This window comes from Cupressus sempervirens, chromosome 8, assembly GCF_028749045.1.
Source record: "Cupressus sempervirens isolate cs-2001-9-10 chromosome 8, ASM2874904v1, whole genome shotgun sequence".
NCBI lineage: Eukaryota > Viridiplantae > Streptophyta > Pinopsida > Cupressales > Cupressaceae > Cupressus > Cupressus sempervirens.
In genome coordinates, this window is record NC_143125.1 from 346,445,713 (window position 1) to 346,468,729 (window position 23,017).

A 23,017-nucleotide genomic window follows, 5' to 3' on the forward strand; every position below is an offset into this window, starting at 1 on the left:
GTAAGGCTGACGATAAACTTTATTATCAAACGAGATCATAGTTTGGGGATACATTATTTAATTTATCATTTGAGGTGACCCTAATTGTGAGCCAATAATTAAGTTTAATGTTTGGAGACCATAAACTTTTATAAATTGTATAATTGTGGTCGAGTGTTTTTTTCCTTGCCATTGTTATTTATTGTGAAAGGTCGTGGTTGTATTAGATATTCCAAGCTTGAAGAGTAAAGGTTTTAATGTGGACCTGATGAATAAATAATGGAGTAGTGTGCCATGAGTTTGCTTTGATACAATAGTTTCTAATGTTTTGAGGTAATAAAACCAATGTTTGTTTAAAGGGATTTCGATATAGTTATGGTCAATATTTAAAATCCAGCATTCGTATTGGCTGAGCAATAGGGAGTAAAATATTAACGAGGAAACATTTGAAATTTTACTGTGGGAGATGAGAGATATTTCAATGTTCTTTGTAATGATGATTCGGTTCATCTTCTTGTCTGCCCAGTGGAAGGAATTTCTGAAAGAATTATTTTTTGTGTTGGTGAAGAGATTTTGTGGTGTGTTTCCTTGAGACTAAGGGATAACAGATCGAATACGGCTTGTGATTGGGTTGTGGACAGAGAATTGCACTTACGGTGGGCTGATTCAGGAGTTTCTAGTGATTGGGAGTGCCACTGGAAACACAAAGAGAATTATTGGTTTTCTGATAGTTGCAGAGTGAATGCCATAGTCAAGGGAATTTGGAAGGAGAGCAAATTGCATTGGTTGGGGAGCTAGTATACATTCAACGACTTGGGATAACTTCTTTTGTATTGGGGATCTTCATTGTTGTAATGAACTATATTTTGACAGGTGGGAAGCAAATTTTGTGCTGAAGAAGACTTTGTGTGGGATTGGACAGTAAAGGTGGAGCTGTAATGCCCATGTAAAACCTTGCATTAAAACATGAGTTTTGTCAGAAGTACCGAAGTTGCTTATAATGGTATATGTGGATTAACAAAGTTTCAGAAATCTATCCTTAGATTGTGAATGCCGAGGGACCAAAGTTTATGGACAATGTATTCCAATATTGGTGGAACTTCAACAGGCTAAGATTCCGAAGTTTGGCATTTTTCTCCATGAAATTTGTTACATGGGTGTCGTCATTTTGAAAAGGAGTAATTAGTTTAGTTAGCATGGAATTGAATATTGAGCCAAGTGTCGTTTTCCCTTTCTGAGATTGATACTACCCACAATATAACCAAAGTGCACAATATATAAATGTTTGTCCTTTAGATATTACGCACACAGTTGTAATACCTTGTTGCAGGTTTCATAGGAAATTGTCTATTAAAAGTAGCAGAATAATTGGTCAATGATGTAAAGTTACGTTTCTCTGTGTAGAAGGAAACGTTCACCTTTACCTTTATGTGTCTTGAGCAAGGAATTTCTCATACAGGTGTCATGAATAAAGATTTATGTAACACAACTAAATTCAGTATACGTGTGATCCTTTTCATGCCATTGAGTAAACAGAGGGAAGGGATATCATAGATTCAATTACTGTCGTTTGAAAGGTGCATTGATGTTTGTACAATAAGCTAAGAGATTCTCTGGGAAGCCATATAGTTCCAGTAACTCATGCTGTGATGGGGCTTTATTTTTAAAAAGGAGGATGTCATTTTGATTGAGAACATCTCAATACTAAGAAAGAGTTATTAAACAGAGGGCTATTTTCGATTGAGACCAAGGAAAAAACACCAAGTTGGTCCCTGTAATCTCATGACAGGGAAATCTGAAGAAAAAAAAAGACTCAACTTTTCATTAAAGTGATGCTCGACTTCTCTCAGGCAGAGTATGTAATGTCCCCTTTTTGGGACATTAGAAAATTAAAGACATATTCATATAATATTAAAATTGCCTATGAGAGCGTCGATTAAAATTATAAACGATCAATTTAGTATTATAAGGCGGGCTAAAAATGACAATGAGAGATAAGACGAAAAGATAGGGAGTCGAAGAGTCACAACTTTGACGATTAAAGGGAGAGAGACTCGTTCATTCGAGGATGCTTGATTTACAATTCAGATTCCAGTTTCTCTCTTGAGAGAGTCATTTGGAAAGCTTCAGCTTTCATCCAGTGTGAGGACGTAAACCCTAGGGCCAGTAGACAATGGACGCAAACCCATTGTTCGTGGAGACGTCACATCAGGTTTCTCGCTTGTGCTTACGGGTTCTTTTCTTAGTATTTCAATCTGACTGTAAAACTGTGTTTAAGATTTGGGTTTTTTGAATGTTAGTTATTGTATTGCTGATGTATACTGCAATAACATATTTCAAGGTATTTTATGAGAAATTACAGTATAATATTGTTGATCCATAACATATCTTCCTATGTTTATGTTCTGAGAAATTATCTTGAGGTAGAAATCGGGTAAATATCTATTTGAGATATTTCAGTGGTATTAGAGTTGTACATCTTGCCATCCTGTGATGTTATTGATTTTATCAAATCTCAAGAACTAGAGGAAATTATATTCTATGGTGAGGTAATACTGTATAAGATTATAGAAATACTAGATAGGCAGGTTTTGAAACCAAAGATTAAGATCAAGGTGGATATTGAGCTTGTTCAGTTACTCAGTAAAAGTCTATGATTGCAAGACAGAAAATTGTACACGAATACTCCCTTACTCTGGTAGCTTGTAATACAGTAGTCCCTACTATAATAGAAATGTATTGGGTGAAAGGCAAAGGCTCTGGAGGGAGAGTCTCTAGATGAACAGGCTCTAGTTGCAGTAGTAGCAGCATATGGATATAATCTCATTGAGAGAACATCAAGATATATAGTGATCAATGTATTGGGTGAAAAGAAAAGGTTGGATGCATTGGGGTTGCATGAATTTGACAGTGTACACAAAAGAATGTTAGTAATAGTGCGATGTCCAAACAATACAGTAAAAGTTTTTGAAAAAGGGGCAGACAGTTCAATACTTGATATTATAGCCAAAACATCTAGTGACAGTGAATCAACTCCCTCGAATGATTTAATTCGTGCCATAGAAGCCATTGACGGGAGAAATAAATTTGTCTGAAGTATTAGAAGTGTCATGAGAAGAAAAAGACCCTCACACAAGAAGGGAGGATTCTGAAAAGTGACGAAATAGCATTGAAGAATAGATTTTGGTTTCATTTTTCCAGTGACTGCATGTGGTCAAACCCGTGTTATTGTTTTTTTCCACCTACAATCAAGGAAGAGACGACTTTGGCATTAATACTAGTTTGCACATAGCCATGAGTTTTGGAGAAATGACGACAAATTTTGTTATGTTGGGGTTCAGTAAATATTGCGGAAGAAAAAAATTAATATCAAGGCTTTCCTTGAATGAGTTTTTTTGTTTGTTTGTTTTAAGATTGAGGAAGCCGACGACATTGATATTGAGCTTCAATCCACAGGAATCATATTGTAAGTTAGAGCAGACATAAGAAAGGTTGATTCTATTTTAGATGTGAAATTGTAGGCAAGCTATAGATAGTAACGGTGGCAAGACACCCAAAAATTGTAACGGTCTCTCCACTGTGCTACAGACAGTCCTCCACTTTTCCAAAAATTATCAAAACATTGTTGTGCCGGCTGCAGGAGTTACAAAATTGATCGTCAGTAATGGTAAGAAAACTGTTACATTCCCCAATTTAATTTGCTCAGAGGTGTTATTCAAAACATTCGAAATCTAAAGATAATTATTTCCGCGATGCCACGAATCCAAACTGTTGGTAGAGAAAATAAGATAAAGCATTTTTTTTTTGGGCTCAAGTTATGTACTACAAGACAATAGAATGTAATGGCAATTCTGAGGATAGTCATTTCTTGCACATTAAAAGTATTGTCTGAAGAAGTTGAGAAGATAGTGTCTTCCTTGGTATTCGACAGACTTAGTCTTTGCCATGGTAGTGCATATGTGGTAGCCGACATTGAAACAAAAGTCTGTCCCCTCATCCATTGCTACATCTCAGAAAACTTTCGTCAAAAAGGGACAGAAGATTTTGGTCTCTAATAAGACATTATCAATGTTCTATTACTTTTAGTAATATGTACTCCCTTGCTTGAGACTTGAGCTTGTGAGTGACTGAAAATGTTTTAATGTTTCTCCGCAATCTTCTAATGGAAAAAGCTAGAATTCAGGCTCTCACGCATTTAATCTGAGAGAGCCACAAAGTTATTATTCAAAAACTGGAGTTAGTGTTCATTTCAAGCATAGTTACTAGAAGCCTTGAGGTTCCTTGGAATACAACCACGCTATGTACGTGACTACAGGAGCAAATCAAACTTGTGGTAGTATACAAGTGAAGAAAGGATATATTGTATCCTATAGTTTGTATTATCATACAAACCTAGGCATAGTGGCGACAAGAGAAAGTGAGAGTTTTGGCAGGAAAAGTCAGAGTTGCGACAAGAGATAGTGAGAGTTTCAACAAGAAAGGTGGGAGTTGCAATAGGAGACAGTGAAAGTTGCGGTAGAAATCAATGGAAGTACATTGGCAAGTCTGAGACAGGTGACGTTATTTCCAGTTGGAGGCTCACACCATTACATTCAATAGCCACGTCCAGGGTATAAGACTGAACGCAGGGGGTAACAATGGTATAGGTGCGGAGTGTTTTAGGAGACATACTCAAAAAGGGCAAACACAGCAGGAGACATATTGGCAGCTACATGCTACGATCTCACTGGTGGGGAGGCAAAAACTTTGACTGTGATTGCGTTTACCATTGCAAGTTTGGTTGCTCGATTCTTTTTTATCATAACAAATATTTTGTATCTTCGTCACTTTCAACAAAACAAGTTCACATAAATAGTTGGACACAACTTTTGGTTCAATGGATTTATAACAATACTTTCTCACCCTATTTTTGGGATCATTGGCACCAATCACCTATGGCTTCTCTTTCCAAAAGAGTAATGATACGATGTACAAATTCCTTACAAAAAAAGACTTAGGTCTATCTAAAAGTTGGACTGTGGTGTTGCTGAAGCAATCTATTGACATTGTATGCCCACCAACTGCTTGACATAATTATTTGAGCAAATTGGAAATTTTTGGTTATAGCCGAGTTTGGAATATTAGGTAGGGAAAATGCCTAATCAAGATAGAGTTACAAAGGACCTTGCTCAATTTAAACAACAGTTAACCCATAATTTCCAATCTGATATAAGAGCAGATATACTCGACATTTATGATGAATATAACAAATTTCCAGCACGAATTCAAAGCGATTATTATTTTTGATTATATGAACTTCCATCCAAAACTTCAAAACAAGACCGATATGGCAAAAAAGAAGTATTTTGAATTGGTCCAGGATCTCCTTGCAAAAGACAAGTGCAAAAATTTGTATGAGATGTTTTCAGCAGACCAAAATCATCTAATAGATGATCTTGGAAAAGAAGGGCGGTCAACTACCATTGATTTGCAGCCTTCTCGTGATCATATTACACAAGGTACAAGTTTCTACATTGGTGATTTGGAGGTTAGCCTTGACAAACATGTTGATAAAGTTGGTTGTACTCGAAGTAACATGTTGGAGTCTTGGTATAATGAGCCATACATTTCTTATATGCATGATATTAACTCCAATGAACAGTCCAAGATGACACTATAAGATGATGAGTTGTATCAACATGATAATAATGAGATCCATGCCTTAAAGAACCAACTGAAGGTTAGTGAAGACATGGTTGTGGCATCTTTGGTATATTATGACAACACTCACAGGACGGTGGAGGATCTCCATAGGAAGGCTCAAAAGGGAGTGGAAGGAGATTTGCTTGTTGCTGATTTGCAGGTAGTCAAAACAACCCTTGAATCTATGAAACTAGATTATTTATGTTTGGTTACCGACAGGGATTACATTCTTAAGGTTGCTGGAATAGATGTTGATCGGTTGGATAAAGGAAAGAATGAGATTATGGAGTTCAACAAAGAGCTTAAGTATGCTCATGAGGCATTGGATAATACACAAATTGCTCTTTAGGAAAAAGAAAATCAGGTTAGGATCACAAATCATTCTCGAGAGCATGAGAGTAAAGAGAGGTAGGAGTTTTTCTAAGAAGTATTTAATGAACTTGATAGCATTCAACAGACTTATGACTTGGATAGTTGTCCCAAAAGACCAAGTACCAAAACTTCAGATCACATTCAGTTTGTAGACAACCCTTTGTTTGAAGTAGATGCTGACTGGATAATGGAGAACCCACTATTTGAGTCCAATGATGGTACACATTGTGTTTGGTGAGGAGTTCCGGATTGACAATTGTTGCCACCAACAGGTTGCTGCCTTGACAGAGGGACATAACGCTGATTACAAATCAGCCTGGGACAGCGATGTGGTGAGCAGTATAGCTAGAGTGCAAATAGTGAGGGGGGCAGCGTTGTGGCAGTTGAGCAATTGGAGTATTCCACCCACTATGGGCACAAAGCAACAATATAGTACATATAGTTGGGAAGATGGATGGCCCTTTTGTTTGTAAGATCCAGGATGAACATTCCCATGGTTCGTAATGTTTCCAGGAGTATGTTGGCACACAGTCGAGTTCCAATGATTATTTGACTACAGTGGTGCTTGTGATCTCAATTGGAGTAAGATTTTCAGTTGGATTGGGGGTCTTATTGTATATGATGGTAGCACACATTAGGTTGTTCTAGTTGAACATGCACATGGGATGGTGTGGGATCCAAGTGTTGATTGTATGTATCTATGGCATTGTGAGGATTTTGTTGTAATTCTACATAGTTTGAGACTAGATGCAATGATGCTCAGAGTTGTACGACCTACAGATACAATGATACCTCATGGATTAACATGCGATCCAAGGATCTGGTTGATGGATGGGTTGCATTTTAACACCTTGCTTCATAGTGTGGCAGAATTTTTTTTCAAATTGGGCTCCAGAGCTAGCTGCAGATTCATATGGGATCTTGGTACTGATTGCTTGAGGACAAGCAATCTCGAAGAGAGAAGATTTGTAATGTCCCCTTTTTGGGACATTAGAAAATTAAAGACACTTATATAATATTAAAATTGACTATGAAAGCATGGATTAAAATTATAAAAGGTCAATTTAGTATTATAAAGTGGGCTAAAAATGACAAGGAGAGATAAGACGAAAAGATAGGAAGGTAGTCGAAGAATCACAACTTTGAGGATTAAAGGGAGAGAGACTCGTTCATTCGGGGATGCTTGGTTTATGATTTAGATTTCAGTTTCTCTCTTAAGAGAGTCATTTGGAAAGCTTCAACTTTCATCCAGCATGAGGACATAAACCCTTGTGCCGGTAGACAGTGGACACAAACCCATTGTCTGTGGAGATGTCACATTAGGTGTCTCGCTTGTGCTTATAGGTTCTTTTCTTAGTATTCCAATTTGATTGTAAAACTATGTTTAAGATTGGGTTTTCCTGAATGCTGGTTACTGTATTGCTGATGTATACTACAATAACATATTTCAAGGTATTTTATGAGAAACTACGGTTTTATATTGTTGATTCATAATGTATCTTCCTATGTTTATGTTCTGAGAAATTATCTTGAGGTAGAAATGGGGTAAATATATATTTGGGATATTTCAAAGTATGCAAGGTTTGAAACAGAGCTGTCCTCTCTCTAGACGAACATAAGTTGTGGTAGGGATTCAGAAGTAAACACACAAATTGTTAAGCAGGTTGTAATATCAAGTGTGCACTTAAAGCGGAAGTGGTATTTGATTATGTATTGCCTGACATAAACATCATTACTGTTACAGTCTCCTCGCTTGTGTGCAGCTGTTAATAACAGAATTGAGGATGGTAGCAATATATTTGATGAAGAAAACATGTGAATGGAAACTTTTGCTAGGCACTTGGATTTTTATTAATATTGGCACAACATATCTGTTGCAAATTGGTATATAAATATCAGTGGCAAGGCAGGGAACAATGTATGATTATTGTGTGATAAACAACATGTACAGTGTGACTGCAATTTAAGAGTAGTCTGGTTTAGTCTATAAACAAGGCAATAGAAGATTACTTTGTGGTTCCAACTTTTGTTGCAGTTGTTAATTGCAAATCTGCTGCATATAAACAGGTACTTCGTCATTAAAGCTTGAAATTGTGCTATAATTGTTTGCAATCAAGAGCAGAGCTTTCTGCCAGCAGACAAAGTGTTTGACAAAACTACAATAGGTGTCCAGTAACAAAAATCAAAACTGAATACTGATTCTTTGCAAAGTTCAGCCATAGAAATTTCAGATTGGGCAAAGGTTTTCATACCTGTTGTAATAGACTTTGGCAAAACTAGTACAAACAGTTAACTAAATTACAATAAAGCTAGTTACTAGTATGAGGTAGATTCAGTTTCAGAACAGGGCGGTAGCATCAATCAGTGCATCTAGGAATTCAGACAAAATTGAATGCGATGGAAAATCTGAAACATGAAATCTTTTCGAAAGAACTCAATGAGACTTCTAATCATGAGCAACTAAAGGATTTGGAAAGGGAAAAGACAATAGGGAACAAGTTGTACATCATAGGATGGCAATCGGGGTCTATGCAATGTATTGATGGTCTTCTATCAAATTTGGAAGAGCTAGATTCATGTTTGTCTAAGGTGGATAAGTCTGATTGGAGGGTGCTAAATTGGGGTTTGCAGCCCTCAATGATTTCTTTAGTTGAACACATATTAATGGAACACCCATATGAGGATGCAAGACTTCTAGTTGCCTCTTGCGTCAGTGAAATTGTCAGAATTACAGCTCCTTCTATACCGTATAATGATAGCATCCTGAAGGTGGTCATGTGGCTGATTGTGGACAGCTTACAAAATCTACATGATGTTAAACATCCTACTTTTGGTAAGAGGGCAAAAATCTTGGAATTTATGGCACAAACAAGATCTTATATCATCATGTTGGATCGTGGTTGTGAAGGTTCGATTCTTCAGATGTTTCATTGTATTTTGAGCAAGTCTAGAAAGCATCATATGAATAATGTAAGAGCATGCATCAAACCATCATGTTGTTAATATTAGATGAATGATGACATGCAAACTCCTAAAATCAGAATTGTTGGCTATGTGGAGAAGGGAGAATAGAACCTTGCCTATGGCTCACGAGCTTGTGGAGGAATTGATTGAACATAAGCTTGGCAAGTTCAAGGAATACATGACTGCAAATGAGGTAAGATCAGCAGGCATACAGGTTGCACAATCTTTGAATTTGAGCAGGAATCAAATGAGGAAAGAGCACCTTTGTTTTAATTGCAAGCAAGCTTAGTCAATTGGTCACTCTTGTGAAAAGAACAACGAAGAAGAGTCCACTCAAGTAATGCAGATCAACCTTGAGGAAGTTGAGAACTCCATAGTCCAACTTCAACAAGATGAGACACATGAGAGGGAACCTACTATGGTTGATGGGAAGACTTGCACTAGCATCTTATGCATCTTATTTGGTGATTTGGAGGTTATTATTGACAAGCATTATGTTCATCATAAGTTTGAAAGTGAATCTCTCCATGAGGATGAACTATGCAAAAATGATGATGTCATAATTGATGATACAATACAAATGAAGATAGAAGGAAACTCTGAAAATGGTACAGCTAAAATTGAATCTAGTAATCAAAATCTTGGGCAAGATGATGTTACTATAGGGGCTGATTTGGAGGATCAATCAGAAATTCCATTTTAAAATCATATAATTTGAAGGATAAGCTGAAAGTATCAAATGATTTGGTCATTGCAGCCTTAGTGCATTTTGACCAAACTCATACAAACATTGAAGCTATGAGGGGGTTAATAATGTTGAAATGGAAAAGGGAATAACAATGGAATCAATAGTGCATACCTTCACACTCTTAAAAGGGCATTGGAAAGAATGAAATCAGATTACCTAGAGTTGCTCAAAGATAGAGATATGGTTATCAAACATGCTGAAGATAAAGAGAGAGATATAGATGAGTTATGTCTCCAATTAAGTATGACACACTACTCCTTATATCATGTTGAAAATCAGAATACTATAGCAGCCACTTGCCTAGATGATGAACATAATCATAGAACCAAGGATATCATACACATTGTAGAAGGAATCAATACCATTGTTGAGAATGGGGATGAACTTAGTTTCCCCACTTCATCTCATCTATATGAGGCTCATTATGTTGTTGAAGAAGGCTATAGACAGGTGGAATGAGAATACTCCTTGTCCTAAGTTTGTAAATGACAATTGGTTGATTACTAAGAGGCCAAATCTTGTCAAATGGCCAGTCGAAGTACGCAAATGTGATTTCAAAGAAGAAATAAATGACCTCATAACACTTCTCAACCGCTTGGCAAGGCTTAAGGATTCAAACACCTTCGAACCCTGGATGTATAAGTACATCTCACTCATAATACGGTAAAAAAAGAATATATTTTGGGCTGAATTGGTGAGTGACTCAATATGTGAGCAATTGGTGAACGTCCTATCTACTGGTCTGTTCAACATGAACTCCTACGTGGTATATATTGCTGCTGCTCTGGTCACCTTTTCCGGTTTATCAACAAGACATGATAGGTCTATTGTTCATGTGTGGGAGTACTATGAGCAACTGCCTTTGAAGCAAAGCCGGATACACTTCAGAAGAGTTCAAGATGCCTTCTTTGGGCACTTTATGTGCTCGTTTGATAAAAAACTTCCTAATAAGTGAGTATCTAATGAAGCATGGAACAAGGTAAATGAGTATGGTTGCATGTTTTTACAATTCCACAACTTCACATATCTGCAAGTTGGATGCTTCAAGGGAGAGCCATACCCTACCGATAAAATCATACTCATGGAGTTGGCAAGGAAACTTATGGAAGTCCAGGCTTATCAGTCTAGTTTGCACCAACCTGGAGTGGGAATCTCATCTCGAAACCCATTGAAGATTGGAGGATACTCGATAGACATTGCTCCTAAAGAAAAGAACATGGAGTTTGAACTCCAAAGGATTACATTAAAAAAACTTGCATCCAAGAGTTGTTTTAATTGGAGAGGGTTGCATGACAAGATGAGGAAGCAGTTCTTGGACATCCATTCTCTAGAAGATCTTTGGATTGATGTTCGTACTGAGGTGGATATACAATGTATGGATTATACTCGATTGACTGTGAAGCAGGTTGTAGATTTCAACTTAGCATCAATTGCTCCTAGTTTTGGAGATGACAGATCAATTTCTAGATCCTGGTATTTTTAGCATGATGTGGAGAAGTTACCCATTCTTCCTCCTACATGGTCACGTAAAGAAAATACATCCATTTGGGATAGGTTCTAGTCTATTCTTGCTAATACTAATACATGGATGAAGAGAAGGGGTCTTAAATGCATCAAGATAAAGCTTGGCAAAGATTTTGGTCCTGCTGGTTTGATTAGCTTGAGATCACAAATAAAGGGTAAAGGTAAAGATGACACATCCTCATCTACATTTGAGCCTCTTGCTCAAAGTTTGCCCAAGTTTTCTATCAAAGGAGCAAAGGATTTAAGAGTACTTGAGGTGAAAGAGATTGAATCTCAATCAATTCAAGTTGACTCAAGTGATGATGAAGCAAGGAAATCAAAGGAGTCATCACCTCTTGCTTCATGTCCTCTTGAAGATCTCGCTGCAACCTCTCTTTCGGATTCGGCTCCAGTATCAAATGAATCCCATGATATGCCTTTAGGCGTTGCTATGGATGCATTCTCCATTGAGCATCCATCTTTTGAAGATTCTATGACCATTACACCAACATTGCATGTGTCCTCAGCTGCACCTGCACGAGAAACACGAGGAGATCAATATGATTTTGAGAATGTTTTTGATACATACTCCTTGTTGATTCCTTTTGCAATTGTTTGGTCTATAATATTGATTGATGTAACTTTAGCTCAGTTTGAGCAATTCATGACTGAAGTCACACATAGTAGTCCTCCTACGACCATTCAGATTGAGACACCAGCTATAGTTACTACTGTTATGCAAGGTAATCTAGAGTTAACTATGGTAACTACTTCTTCAGTCAATGCATCTTCTTTCAGCCTTCCTCCTTGGTTGAGCACTATCACAAAGAAAATGACAAAAGAAGAAATCCCATATGAGGAATTTGATAGGCAAGTGAGAAAACAAAGGGTCTCAAAGAATAAAAAACTAATATGGTTTCTCGAGTAATGGTTGATGAAAATCACATCAAGTATGCCGATGTCGCTAAACCACTTGGCAAGAAATATATTGAAGACATGCAGCCTGCTGATTACGGAATCACAAGGGCTGAACTTGGTAAACAAACAAGGCTAAGTTATCAATAGGATGCACATGAGGCAGTTAACTTTCTTTCTCGAAAGAATGATGAACCGTGGGAAAACAAAATGAAACTCAAAGACCAGAATGCAAGTTTATTGGGAATCATTGAAGAAATGAAGAGGTCCTCCGCGGGTAGTGAACCTGTTTCAACTGCATGTAAAGAGAGAAGTGGAAGGCACATGTCATAGATGAGTGGGTAACCAACATTTAATCACAAGGTTATCAACTTATTTGTGATATTTGCAGAATGTTGAGGAAAGGTAAAAAAGTTGCCACTCAACTAAGTGATATTCAAGAATCACTTAAACAACAGTTACAGTTGTTAGATGGGGCTATTGGTGCTTGGAAGAGTATGATGGAACTTGACTTGGAAGGTTTATGTGCTTATTAAGTCATTTCATCTGTTGAGATGTATCATGATTATAAGCATATTATGATTAACAAAGAACAAGTTCTGTAACAACTCATGAAGGATGCGGAGGCAGCAATAGTGATGATTGATGAGCAAAAATATATTATCAGAAAGTCCTTCAAGAAGATGTCATATGGAGATATCACTGAGAACGATGAACTCAAGAAAGAAGAGGATATTCTTATAGAGTTCACTAAAACAATTCGCTTATAGCTTGAGGCAGATGATTTCCATCTCATTGTAATGAACACATTTGCAAGCTGGAAGTGTTCATTAGATGAACTACAAAGCTAAAAGGAGGTTTCTATCAAGGAGATTTCAGAGGAAGCCAATACATATTAAAGAATCATAACGGTTGCTGAGTATACCGGTGAGCCCGAGGCTGAGGTTAGCGAAGTTTGCTACAGAAATTTGCAAAGATTGTTGAGATCCTATGAACATTTCAAATTTTAATATACTTTAAGTAGAATAGTTGTAGGAAGACTACATAAAGAGCATTCATATTTAAATATAGGACAACACATACTTGTATAATCAACTCATGTAGTTTAGTTGTAATCGCATTAGGCATGCAACTTTGAACAAAGTCAAAGTAGTAAGTTAGGATAAGTATGGGTGGTTGAGGCTGTTCCACTTTTTCCTCCATCTTTCTCTCTTCGTTTTCTTAGATAAAGAGGAGAGTTTATTATAAATAATCATCTTTTGCTTTATAGAAGGCTGGGCTTGTGACTAAAAGGCTTTGTATTTCTTGCTGCAAATCTCTAAAGTGAATAAAGAAGCAAGTTTTCCCCAAACTTTGTGTTGAGATACTTGGAATTGATCATTGTCTCTTATGTTACATTGATTCATTCATCTTTGTTACTTCTCTCTTTAAAAAGAATTTGAATGTTTAATGTTGTTTTTGGAAGACTTTGAGCTTTCTTAAATGAGATTAATCTAGTTTGTTATTGGTTACAAGTACTAGGATTTGAAGAATTTGAGCTTGATTTCTTAGTATATTTTTTCATATTTGGATAGTTGGACAAAGACTTTGAGTTTTGTTGGCTATTTGCCTTTTTGTTTCAAGAAGGTTGCTTGTAGGAGACTTTGGGTTCTTACTATCAACCACACAAGTCAAGTATAATTGTTGTCTTAAGGTTGTTCTTACGTCAATACTTAAGCCACTGGTATTACCATAGCAATAGATTCTTTTTGTTTAATTGCAAGTAGTAGTTGGTAATATAAAATCATTCCTGAAAAAAGAGGAATTGATTCAATAAACCACCCTTTTGTTAATTCCAGTTAGGTCTTTGCTATAGCCACCTACAATAAGAAGGGAGCCTCCCCTATTACTGAGAGGAGAGATTTATCTCACTAAACCATTGCCTAAAGTTCCCATTTTGTAAATTGTGGTTACAATGGCTTACAAAAGTTTTAGCCAACAATTTTGGTTGCAGAGAAGAATGAATGCAGGATTGAAGTAACATGTGAGTCAAATGATGTTTCAGACTTGAATAGAGAAGAAATTTGTGGACAGTCTGAGGAGGAATCTGACTATGATGATATTTGTATGACAAGAGATTACATTAAATGTAGAAATGAAGAGGATGATTCTCTCAACGTGGAAGAAATTTCAGCCTTGTTAGATTTGGAATATCAGAAATGGTCCAAATTTTTTCTCAAATCACCATGGTGAGCAAGTTGATGGATCAGTGCATTCTCAAGGGGCACTGGATGAAAGAGATTGTAATTCACAAGAATCATATAGTGAAGATGAAATAGAACTGCATACAATCCATAAACACAAGGAAGTTTCAGGAGATAATGAAGATATTAATCTTGTTGATAAAACATTTGATGATCTAGATGAGAGCTCTCATAATAGTATGCCTGAATTTTCTATGTTCCTAAATCCCTTGTTTGATGAGGAAGCAAATGAAAATATGTCTAAGTTCTTCATGTTCTTAAATCCATTGTTTGAAGAGGATTGTCTATGCAATCAAATCCATCAGCATCATGATGAAGATAGTAGGCCTAATGAGGCTAATAAAGATGTTGAAACTCAAGATATGAGTGAAGAAGATAGATTGAAGAGTAATGATGTTGATTGCTCATTCAGTCATATTTTAGATATATGTGAAGTGACACCTTTTAAATATGGATTGTCTTCAAAGTCTTATTGCGGAGACGATATGCATTTTGAGAATGGAGGTGGAAAGAATTATGCACAAGAAGATATCCAAACAAAGAAGACTAATCTTGAGGCTTGTATGATTGATCAAAATCTTCTATTCAGAAAGGATTACAGTGCATTCGATGACCTCTCAAAGACTAAACATGAGACTCAAACCAAAATTTGCATTGATGAAGTGACAACAATAAGTATTATCAATAAGGATGATACACCTAATGTGGGTTTGAAGTATGGGCAGCAAACCATGGAGATGAAAGCAAAGCATATGATAGGTGATGGTTGTTTTTTGAAATTTTCTAATGGATCATATTCTATTAATATGCGATATGATACCATATTTAGGAGGTTCAAAGTATTACATAATCAGAATTGTGTGTTTGGTAGAGGAAAGATTTAGTGTTCACTTTTGGGGGGCCTGGGGCCACCCAATTTCACCGTGCATTATGTTGAGCATGGATGCTCGGTCTGCTTATCCAGAGATAGGTGGAGTCTCATTATGCCCACAAGGGGCATGTGTCACCAACAAGAGCCACTGATGGAGCTCTAATTTTGTAATCTCCCTTTTTAATTATCAAAAGAACAATAATGCTTAGTGATATGTATATAATTCATGAAAAAAAATCAATGATAGGCCCTTATGACTATCATGAATGTCAAGATAACAGAGTATGCACAAATTCCACAGGACAAATAGATTCAAAAGGGCTATATTCTGATACAAATGGGAATACTAAAGTTTAGCAAGAACATATCTGGAAGACCGGAGTGACTAAGATCCTGTAACCTTTTGCTGAGCACTGGTTTTTGGTAGTGGGCCAGCGTCCCTCGCAGGATTCACAACATGGATTAATCGCCTCCTCTGGTTCTATAAGACTATTGGTTATATCGGGCATTGACAGGTTGATCTTTTGGTGCAATGGCAACCCTATCCTTTCTAACAACTAGTATCAGAGCTTGATTGGTTTGAGTCCTGCAAGCTACGGTGAGTGACGTTGGGAGGCAGATTGTTGGTAGTGGGCCAGCGTCCCTCGCAGGATTTGTAACATGGCTTAACCACCTCCTGTGGGTCTCTAAGACTATTGGTTGTATCGGGCATTGATGGGTCTACCTTTTGGTGCAACGACAACCCTATCCTTTCTAACACTGGTTTCCTTCACAAAGTATTGCATAACTAGATGCAGTTAGAGGCCTTGAGGAGCATCGTTAGAAGTTTATTTGATTGTGAATTCATTCTAAAGATGGCAAGTATTCTCCAAAGAAGTGTCAAAAGGTTTCATATCCTCTGGCTCTAGACAAATTGAAAATGGAACAAAGTCATCTGAAAACGAAGATGAAAGCCCCAATTACATCAACAAACGTCTTTGGTATGATCCATACCCATATAGAGAGGAATGATATAATGAGACAACAGATGAATACCTCATATCGAACCATATGAAAAATATGGGTTATCAATATTAGGTAGTTTGTGGCATCAAGTTCATGTTTGATGGAATGGTGGAAAGGCTCCCATCGTGCTAAGACTTTACTGCAAAACATGGAGTTGTCCTGATACTATAAGTAGATGTTTGAAGCGAGTATACTGGAATTAACGATTAGAAAGCAAAGGCAGAAATGAAAATTGGCCCACTTCATTACAACACTCCATGCACAAATTTTTGGTTATCCTGCATCTACTTCAAGCACACGTCATTCTTGAAGAAAACTCATAGGACGATGATTATTAGATAAAACAAATATGCATGCACTACCATTATTGTGATCAACTCCAGAATCGACAAAATATTTGGCATAAACAAAAGCTATAAACCTTCATCGTTCCTGCAAGAAAGATTGGAAACGAAGTGGATGAGAGAAAGTAATAGAAAACCCAAAAGCAAAACTGGAGTCTTATGTAGCCAGAAACAACAAGAAGAATGAAATCTGATACCTCCTCATCTGTGCAAGCCTGGGAGTTTCCAAATATCGATGGCCATATATTTTGAAAAATTAAAAAACTAATTTTGTGAAGCAAAACATGTTTTTGAACACATAATACGAATCATAGTTCTAGTCCATGTTGAATTATAGGTAGGGTACAATTTATTTGGGCAAGGAAAAATATTGAATTGAAGAGCCTCAACACATGTTACAAATAATTGAACTTGTTAGTGGGTTAATGAAGCTAATTAATTTCTAAGAGAATAGGTGTGATTATGGATTAAGAGGAGGTGCTTTTTATTTTCAATGGGGTATAGACTTTTAGAAAAGTCATACCGTTTTAAGTTAGAAGATATATAAGGAGAAAAAAAATGTGGAAATAAAAAACAAGACATATTTGACATTCAAGAAGAAGAAAAGCATTCGTATTCATTTGTACGGAAGGATTAGAAGTTTTAGTATGGCTTTGTAATACAAAATTCAAATATAATATTGTCATGATTAATTTAAGGCCTTTTGTTTATATTTAAGGCATGAAGATTTAAACTCTAGTGGATTCGTCCTTTATAATTATCTTTAAATTTCGTGAACAATTTAAATGTCACATAAGTGAACTGAGTCATTTGTAACATGTTAAACTCGATCACCCTAGATATAGTGAATTATTAAATTGTTTCCATATCTATGTTCAGTTTGTCTCCCTACCTTAAGAGTGAAAGTGCAATTTGGACTAGTTTAAAATTGTGTATATATACTTGATCTGTTGCATCTGGATTATTAAATTGTTTCTAGTTTAAGTGCATAGAACTTTATAAAGTTGTATGTGATAATCTTCATTGTAGTTGACTCTGTTGCCTGAATAAGCAAAGGCACTAGTCTTTTGAATCATTGAAGTATTATTATTGGATTTATATTTGAAGTCAGAAAATTTATATCTTCCTTCTTACAAACATCAAATCAATTATTGATAACATTATACAAAACATTTAACCATTTCAAGCAAGCACTTAAAATCATATTGATCAAGTTTGAGGACCTTACCAACCAGAGAACTTGCAAAGCTTAAATTCGCTATAGAAAAGCTTCAAATCAAGTGATCAGGTTTGGAGTAAAGGTTTACTCACCTAGTTGTAGTGAAGTTTTCAGGGGAATCAAGATGATCCTCGTTCGTTGGCCAAAACTGATTGTGGAATACTGTTGGAGAAGTGGAAAGCTCTTGGATTTCCAATCTATGGTTTTGAAATCTCTCACCAATCTTCTCTTAGAAAGTAGTCATCAATTCAACGGAATGAACAACACCTAGAAGTAGAGAATGATGACGATCTTCGAATATTGTCGCCTTAAAGCACTTGTTCTAGGTATTGACACTCTTCGTACCACAGACCATTATTGCAGAACATACAGAGTGGATTCTCCTACAAATTTTTGTTTTGAAGTTAGATTGACCATCAAGGAAGGGTATTAGAGTTAAATCTCTCTATTTTTGTTTCTCTCTCTTCCATAGGTTAACTTCTATTTCTAATGGTCACTCCACTTTTATGTATCCATATTCTCTCCCTGTTAAATATGGAAACTTTCTCTTTCTCTCTTTAGAATATTTCTATTTCTCTCTTTGTTCGCTATAGACATTCTTGTGTATATATGTATATATAGATCATTTGTGATCTCTGTTTATTAACACGTTCATTATATTACCATAATAGTACTTTCAAATGGTTGGCCACTTTTATCTTGTTTAATGTAATGTTTTGACCTAAGAAGATTTGATATATATCTTACCAAGGTGATGAATGCCCAGGTTCTCCTTTTCAGGTATGTTCATCTACCAGGTTAGGGCCTAGATTTAAGAGGAAACAATCCCAAATGATAGAATAGAACCCTTTCCAATGGGTCTGCTGACTTCCACCCCTGAACCACTGAACAACCAGATTTCATGTGCAGCAATAGTAAATTTTCAGGGACAATTGTCTATAATATATATACTTCTAATTTCTATAAGCATGTGCCAAAGAATCACATATTTTCAACCTATGCAAGAGCAGTGTTTGATCTGTGCATGATTCTTTGATGGCTATAAATAAGAACTTTCAAAGGCAATGATAGTGACCAAATATTTTTGGACTCCAGATATTGATAAGAATGGTATATTGTACCCTAGAACGAGTTAACTTGGCTAGAGAGATGAGACCGCCTCTGAGACTTGCGATGTGTAATCCCCGTTGTAGACTGGCATGTTTGTATCAGATGCATATCTGATTAATTTCATTGCTGCATATTAGACATAGAAATGAATCATCTTGTTTTGTTTAATGCAGATACCATCATGTTTTATGAGTTTTGGTTGCTCTGTGGGTTATGTGATTTGAAAAGATATGGAAATTGCATCATAGATGAATGTCTCTTGTGATGTTCCTAAGAAAATTAAGTGATTTGAGTTGTTCATATTCTTACAAATTGATGAAATGATGGTATATTTGGGTGATATTGTGTGAATTGATGCATTTGGTATTTGTGAATTAGTAGAAAATAATAGTGAAACGGTTGACTCACACTAAAAATAGATTAAGATTAGCCAGGCATTTTCTCGTAGCATATGTTCTGGACTTAATCTCAACAAAAGGAATTATTGGATGCATATAAAATGGCAAACTAACAGCTGATATATTATCACCCATAAATATCAATTTTGAATGTATTGTCTAACTTGCAAGCATACTGAAGCAAAGAGGGACCATCCCATTGTCCTGCACTAAATGTCTTGGTCCATATATAAGTATTTGTTGGACAGTATAACTTGTGAGACAACATTCATGCAATCTAGTGGCTGTTCTGGATGTGACAGAACATAATGCCCAGTAATTACGAGTTATGACCTTGTGTTGAAATATTTGTCACAGCCAAAGTCATGAAATCAAATGTGGTGCACTTTGAGTAATTTCATTAGTTTTAGTGATTGTTCTAAAATCTGTGTAAAGTTTTTCTTAGCATTATATTATTGAGGAAAATATTGTTTGTTGATGATGATATATTCGAGGGCAATGTCAATGGAGACTATTGTATTTGTTTTCAGTTTTCCTTGTTGACATTGCTACATAGGAGTAAACAAAACATGTAAAATCAACAAAATAGATTCATATCCCTAATCAGAGTTCATTACATACTGCAGATAATAAAAATGAATTAGATATTTTTTTCAATGGATATAGGATAGAAAGAGAGACCAGTCATCCTGATAATGAAGGTACTCGTTATCATGATTATAGAGCACTCCAGGCTGAGACGGATCTTGCACAAATCTCTGAACAGCAGAACGAGTGAAGAAACCGCCATCAAGGGTTGATATTCGCCATGACAACTTTCCTGTGAGATTCTTTGTTGTCGGATAAAATTCATGAACTTGGCAATCGAATGTATCAAATGTTGGATTCAAGCCACTACTTATGTACCACTTGCCACTGAAATCTGCAATGTTAAAATTTTTAACAACTGCAGAAGGATCTGGCACAGGGAATGTCAATTCATCTTGCTTTTGAGGAACACACCTTTTTCGGGAAACTGCACATTCATTGAATTGATCCACTACACTATTCTCAAATAGATCGCCACAGTGAATCTGCAAATAGATTTCAAATCTTATAACTAATAACTAAATTATAAGTCAGAAAAAGAAAGTGGGAAAACAATTAGCATTGTGAAGCATAGTGTTGGTTAAAACATTTCAATTTATGCCATCCTTGAACTATAAGAGAGACAGACAAAGACAGACAGAGACAGACCTGGCATTCTGTCTCATCGGGACGATTATTACATGTTTGGAGGCAAGCAACATTTGCTGCACATGCAGGGTCTGCAATGCACTTAGCCAATTCCACCCTGCAAAAATATATGATCAACTTAAAACACAATACAGATTTAGCTTAGTTATAAAAAGGAAGCAAATAATATTGAAGCTCGGAAGCTATATTTGGAAGAAACAAAAATATTAATTCATGTTAATCAATTATATAATGGGATAGCAAAGACATCTTAGGATTACTAGGATAGGGAGAACCATTATATATGCTACACATCTTGATGAAATTATCTTTCTTTGATCATTTTTGATGGGGCTACAATGGTTTTCCATGTGTCACCTTGGTCCTTAGAGGGAAATTAACTAGTCTATCAAGGTCACCCAAGGTCTAATCTAGCCTTGTTTGCATTCTGGAAGTAGTAGAAAGAGGATGGTTGAAGGTAGGCACACAAGCAGTCCGGAAGAGTATGACAAGACATATTGAAGATAAGTCCTTGGAAGAAAGAAATATGGTGAAACGTGACAAAATTGGGCACTGAAAAGGACTTTTCTGAGAGATCAGTTACCATACAAATTGATTCCTCCATAGATAAAAAGTACATTTAAAGCCTTAAGACAAACAAAATGAACTCCTATGGTATATTATAAAGGTGCACCATTTCTATGATACATAAAGGCTCAGAAGATAGTATTTTCCAATAAGTTGTCAGATTATGATTTAATCTTAGATAGAGTTAGAATAGGCACATATCTGTTTTCTAATCAAGGCAGTTTTTAATTTGATCATTTTGTTGCCAGAGCTTTGCAAGTGACTGGAGAGGCTCTTGGATCATAGACCCGTTCTCTTCTGTATACCTTGAGGTGCCTAAATATACATGGTTTCTATAATTATTTTACAAAGTAAAGTCTTCCAATTTGCAGACCTTGTAATATTCCCATTGCACACCCAAGAGTTGGAAACACTTTGATTGCACACTTCTGGCAAAAAAATCGTGTATAGCTCCTCCAATCATGCCATCTCATAGCCTATGGCACAACTCCTCTCCTTGGTACTTCCCACACATATAGCCCATTAGTGGGCCCCATGACTAGTTATGTACAGTTAACACACACACGATCAACCTGTTTTCACATCACCGTATGTTTAACACACGTACGGTTAGCAAGCTCTCTTCCATAAGGTATCCCTTTTGACGGAATTTGGAATCTGGAATGTCAATATTAAATAGACCCGCAGAACAATTATCAACTCAGTGCAAGCGCAGATATGGAACTATTTATTTATTCTGAAAATTGGATTACAAGTGCTCTTCAAATGATGATAGTAGAGATTGGAATGATGACAAAGTAGGGTGAGGGCTTCCCATCGAAACTGCAAATACCAAGTAGGGAGAAGCATTCATCTCTGAAATGGTAGACAAGTTGAATTCCAATGAGAATTCGCACATACAAAGAAAATAACCAATTCACATACCTGCAACAACTAACAACTCGCCCTTATAAATGGGCTCTAGGAAACTTCCCGAAGGGTTACAAACAACCAACACGACAAAATATAAAACTTAACTAATAAAATAAGAGGGGGCCCGAAAGGTTTTATTATTAAATTCAGGGCCATACAATAAATAATTCTAATTAAATTATTTAATCGCATTGGGGACATTACAGTCCTCCCCGCCTAGAGCTTTCTTATCCTCAAGCAATCTTGTTGATACACAGTAGCTTCGGTCAGATATAAGTATGATAGGTTATATTGATGGTATACGTATGTAAATGTATGTATGTATGTCAGTTCACTATATGAACTGACATACATACACACATACACATTTCTTGTGCTAAATAAAATAATCATTTCAAATGTTTTGTAGAGAAAACCATCTTCCTTGTATTTGTTTGAAACACTATGCAGATCCAAGCATATTTATCTGTTTCGACATATTCTAATTCATCTTCTCTTGCCATGGATTCAGCAATGATCATAGGCGGCAATATTGATTCATATAACAGAACAAGCAATGATTGTATGTATCATACTAAACACATTGTGGATCGAATAATGATCAAAGGAAATAAATTGTAGTTCAGCGGCTTCCCTAAATATTGTTTGGTTAATTGTTAACTAAGCCCGATTAGGATAGGACTCTTGGAGAGAACCATTCAGGGAACATTGTGTCTATTGTGGAAGGCCATGCATGAGCAGAAATGTCTCCACATTGAGGAGATACATCCTCTCATGACATGTCCTATGAGATAAGTATTTATACATGCCAAAAACACTAAGAGAAGCATCCAAATTTACCAATGCTCTCTCATTTGGTGTTCAGGGATTGGAGACTTGAAGAACAATCAAATACTCAGATTTAAATTTATATTCCATTCTTATTGACATACACATTCCTTCAAGATCA

The 23,017-nt window shown here is 36.2% G+C and overlaps 1 protein-coding gene across 4 annotated transcripts in view; it reads right to left on the bottom strand.

The window, feature by feature from the left end:
• LOC149542753 (violaxanthin de-epoxidase, chloroplastic-like) overlaps positions 1 to 23,017 on the bottom strand; it is a 114,965-nt gene that overhangs the window by 2,430 nt on the left and 89,518 nt on the right. For all 4 annotated transcript variants that reach the window (XM_089797644.1, XM_089797643.1, XM_089797642.1 and 1 more), the window contains exons 4-5: positions 20,590 to 20,686; positions 20,035 to 20,426 (exon numbers count right to left, since the gene is read on the bottom strand). In XM_089797644.1, coding sequence (XP_089653770.1) covers positions 20,035 to 20,426; positions 20,590 to 20,686 — 489 coding nt within the window. The remainder of the gene's footprint in view (positions 1 to 20,034; positions 20,427 to 20,589; positions 20,687 to 23,017) is intronic.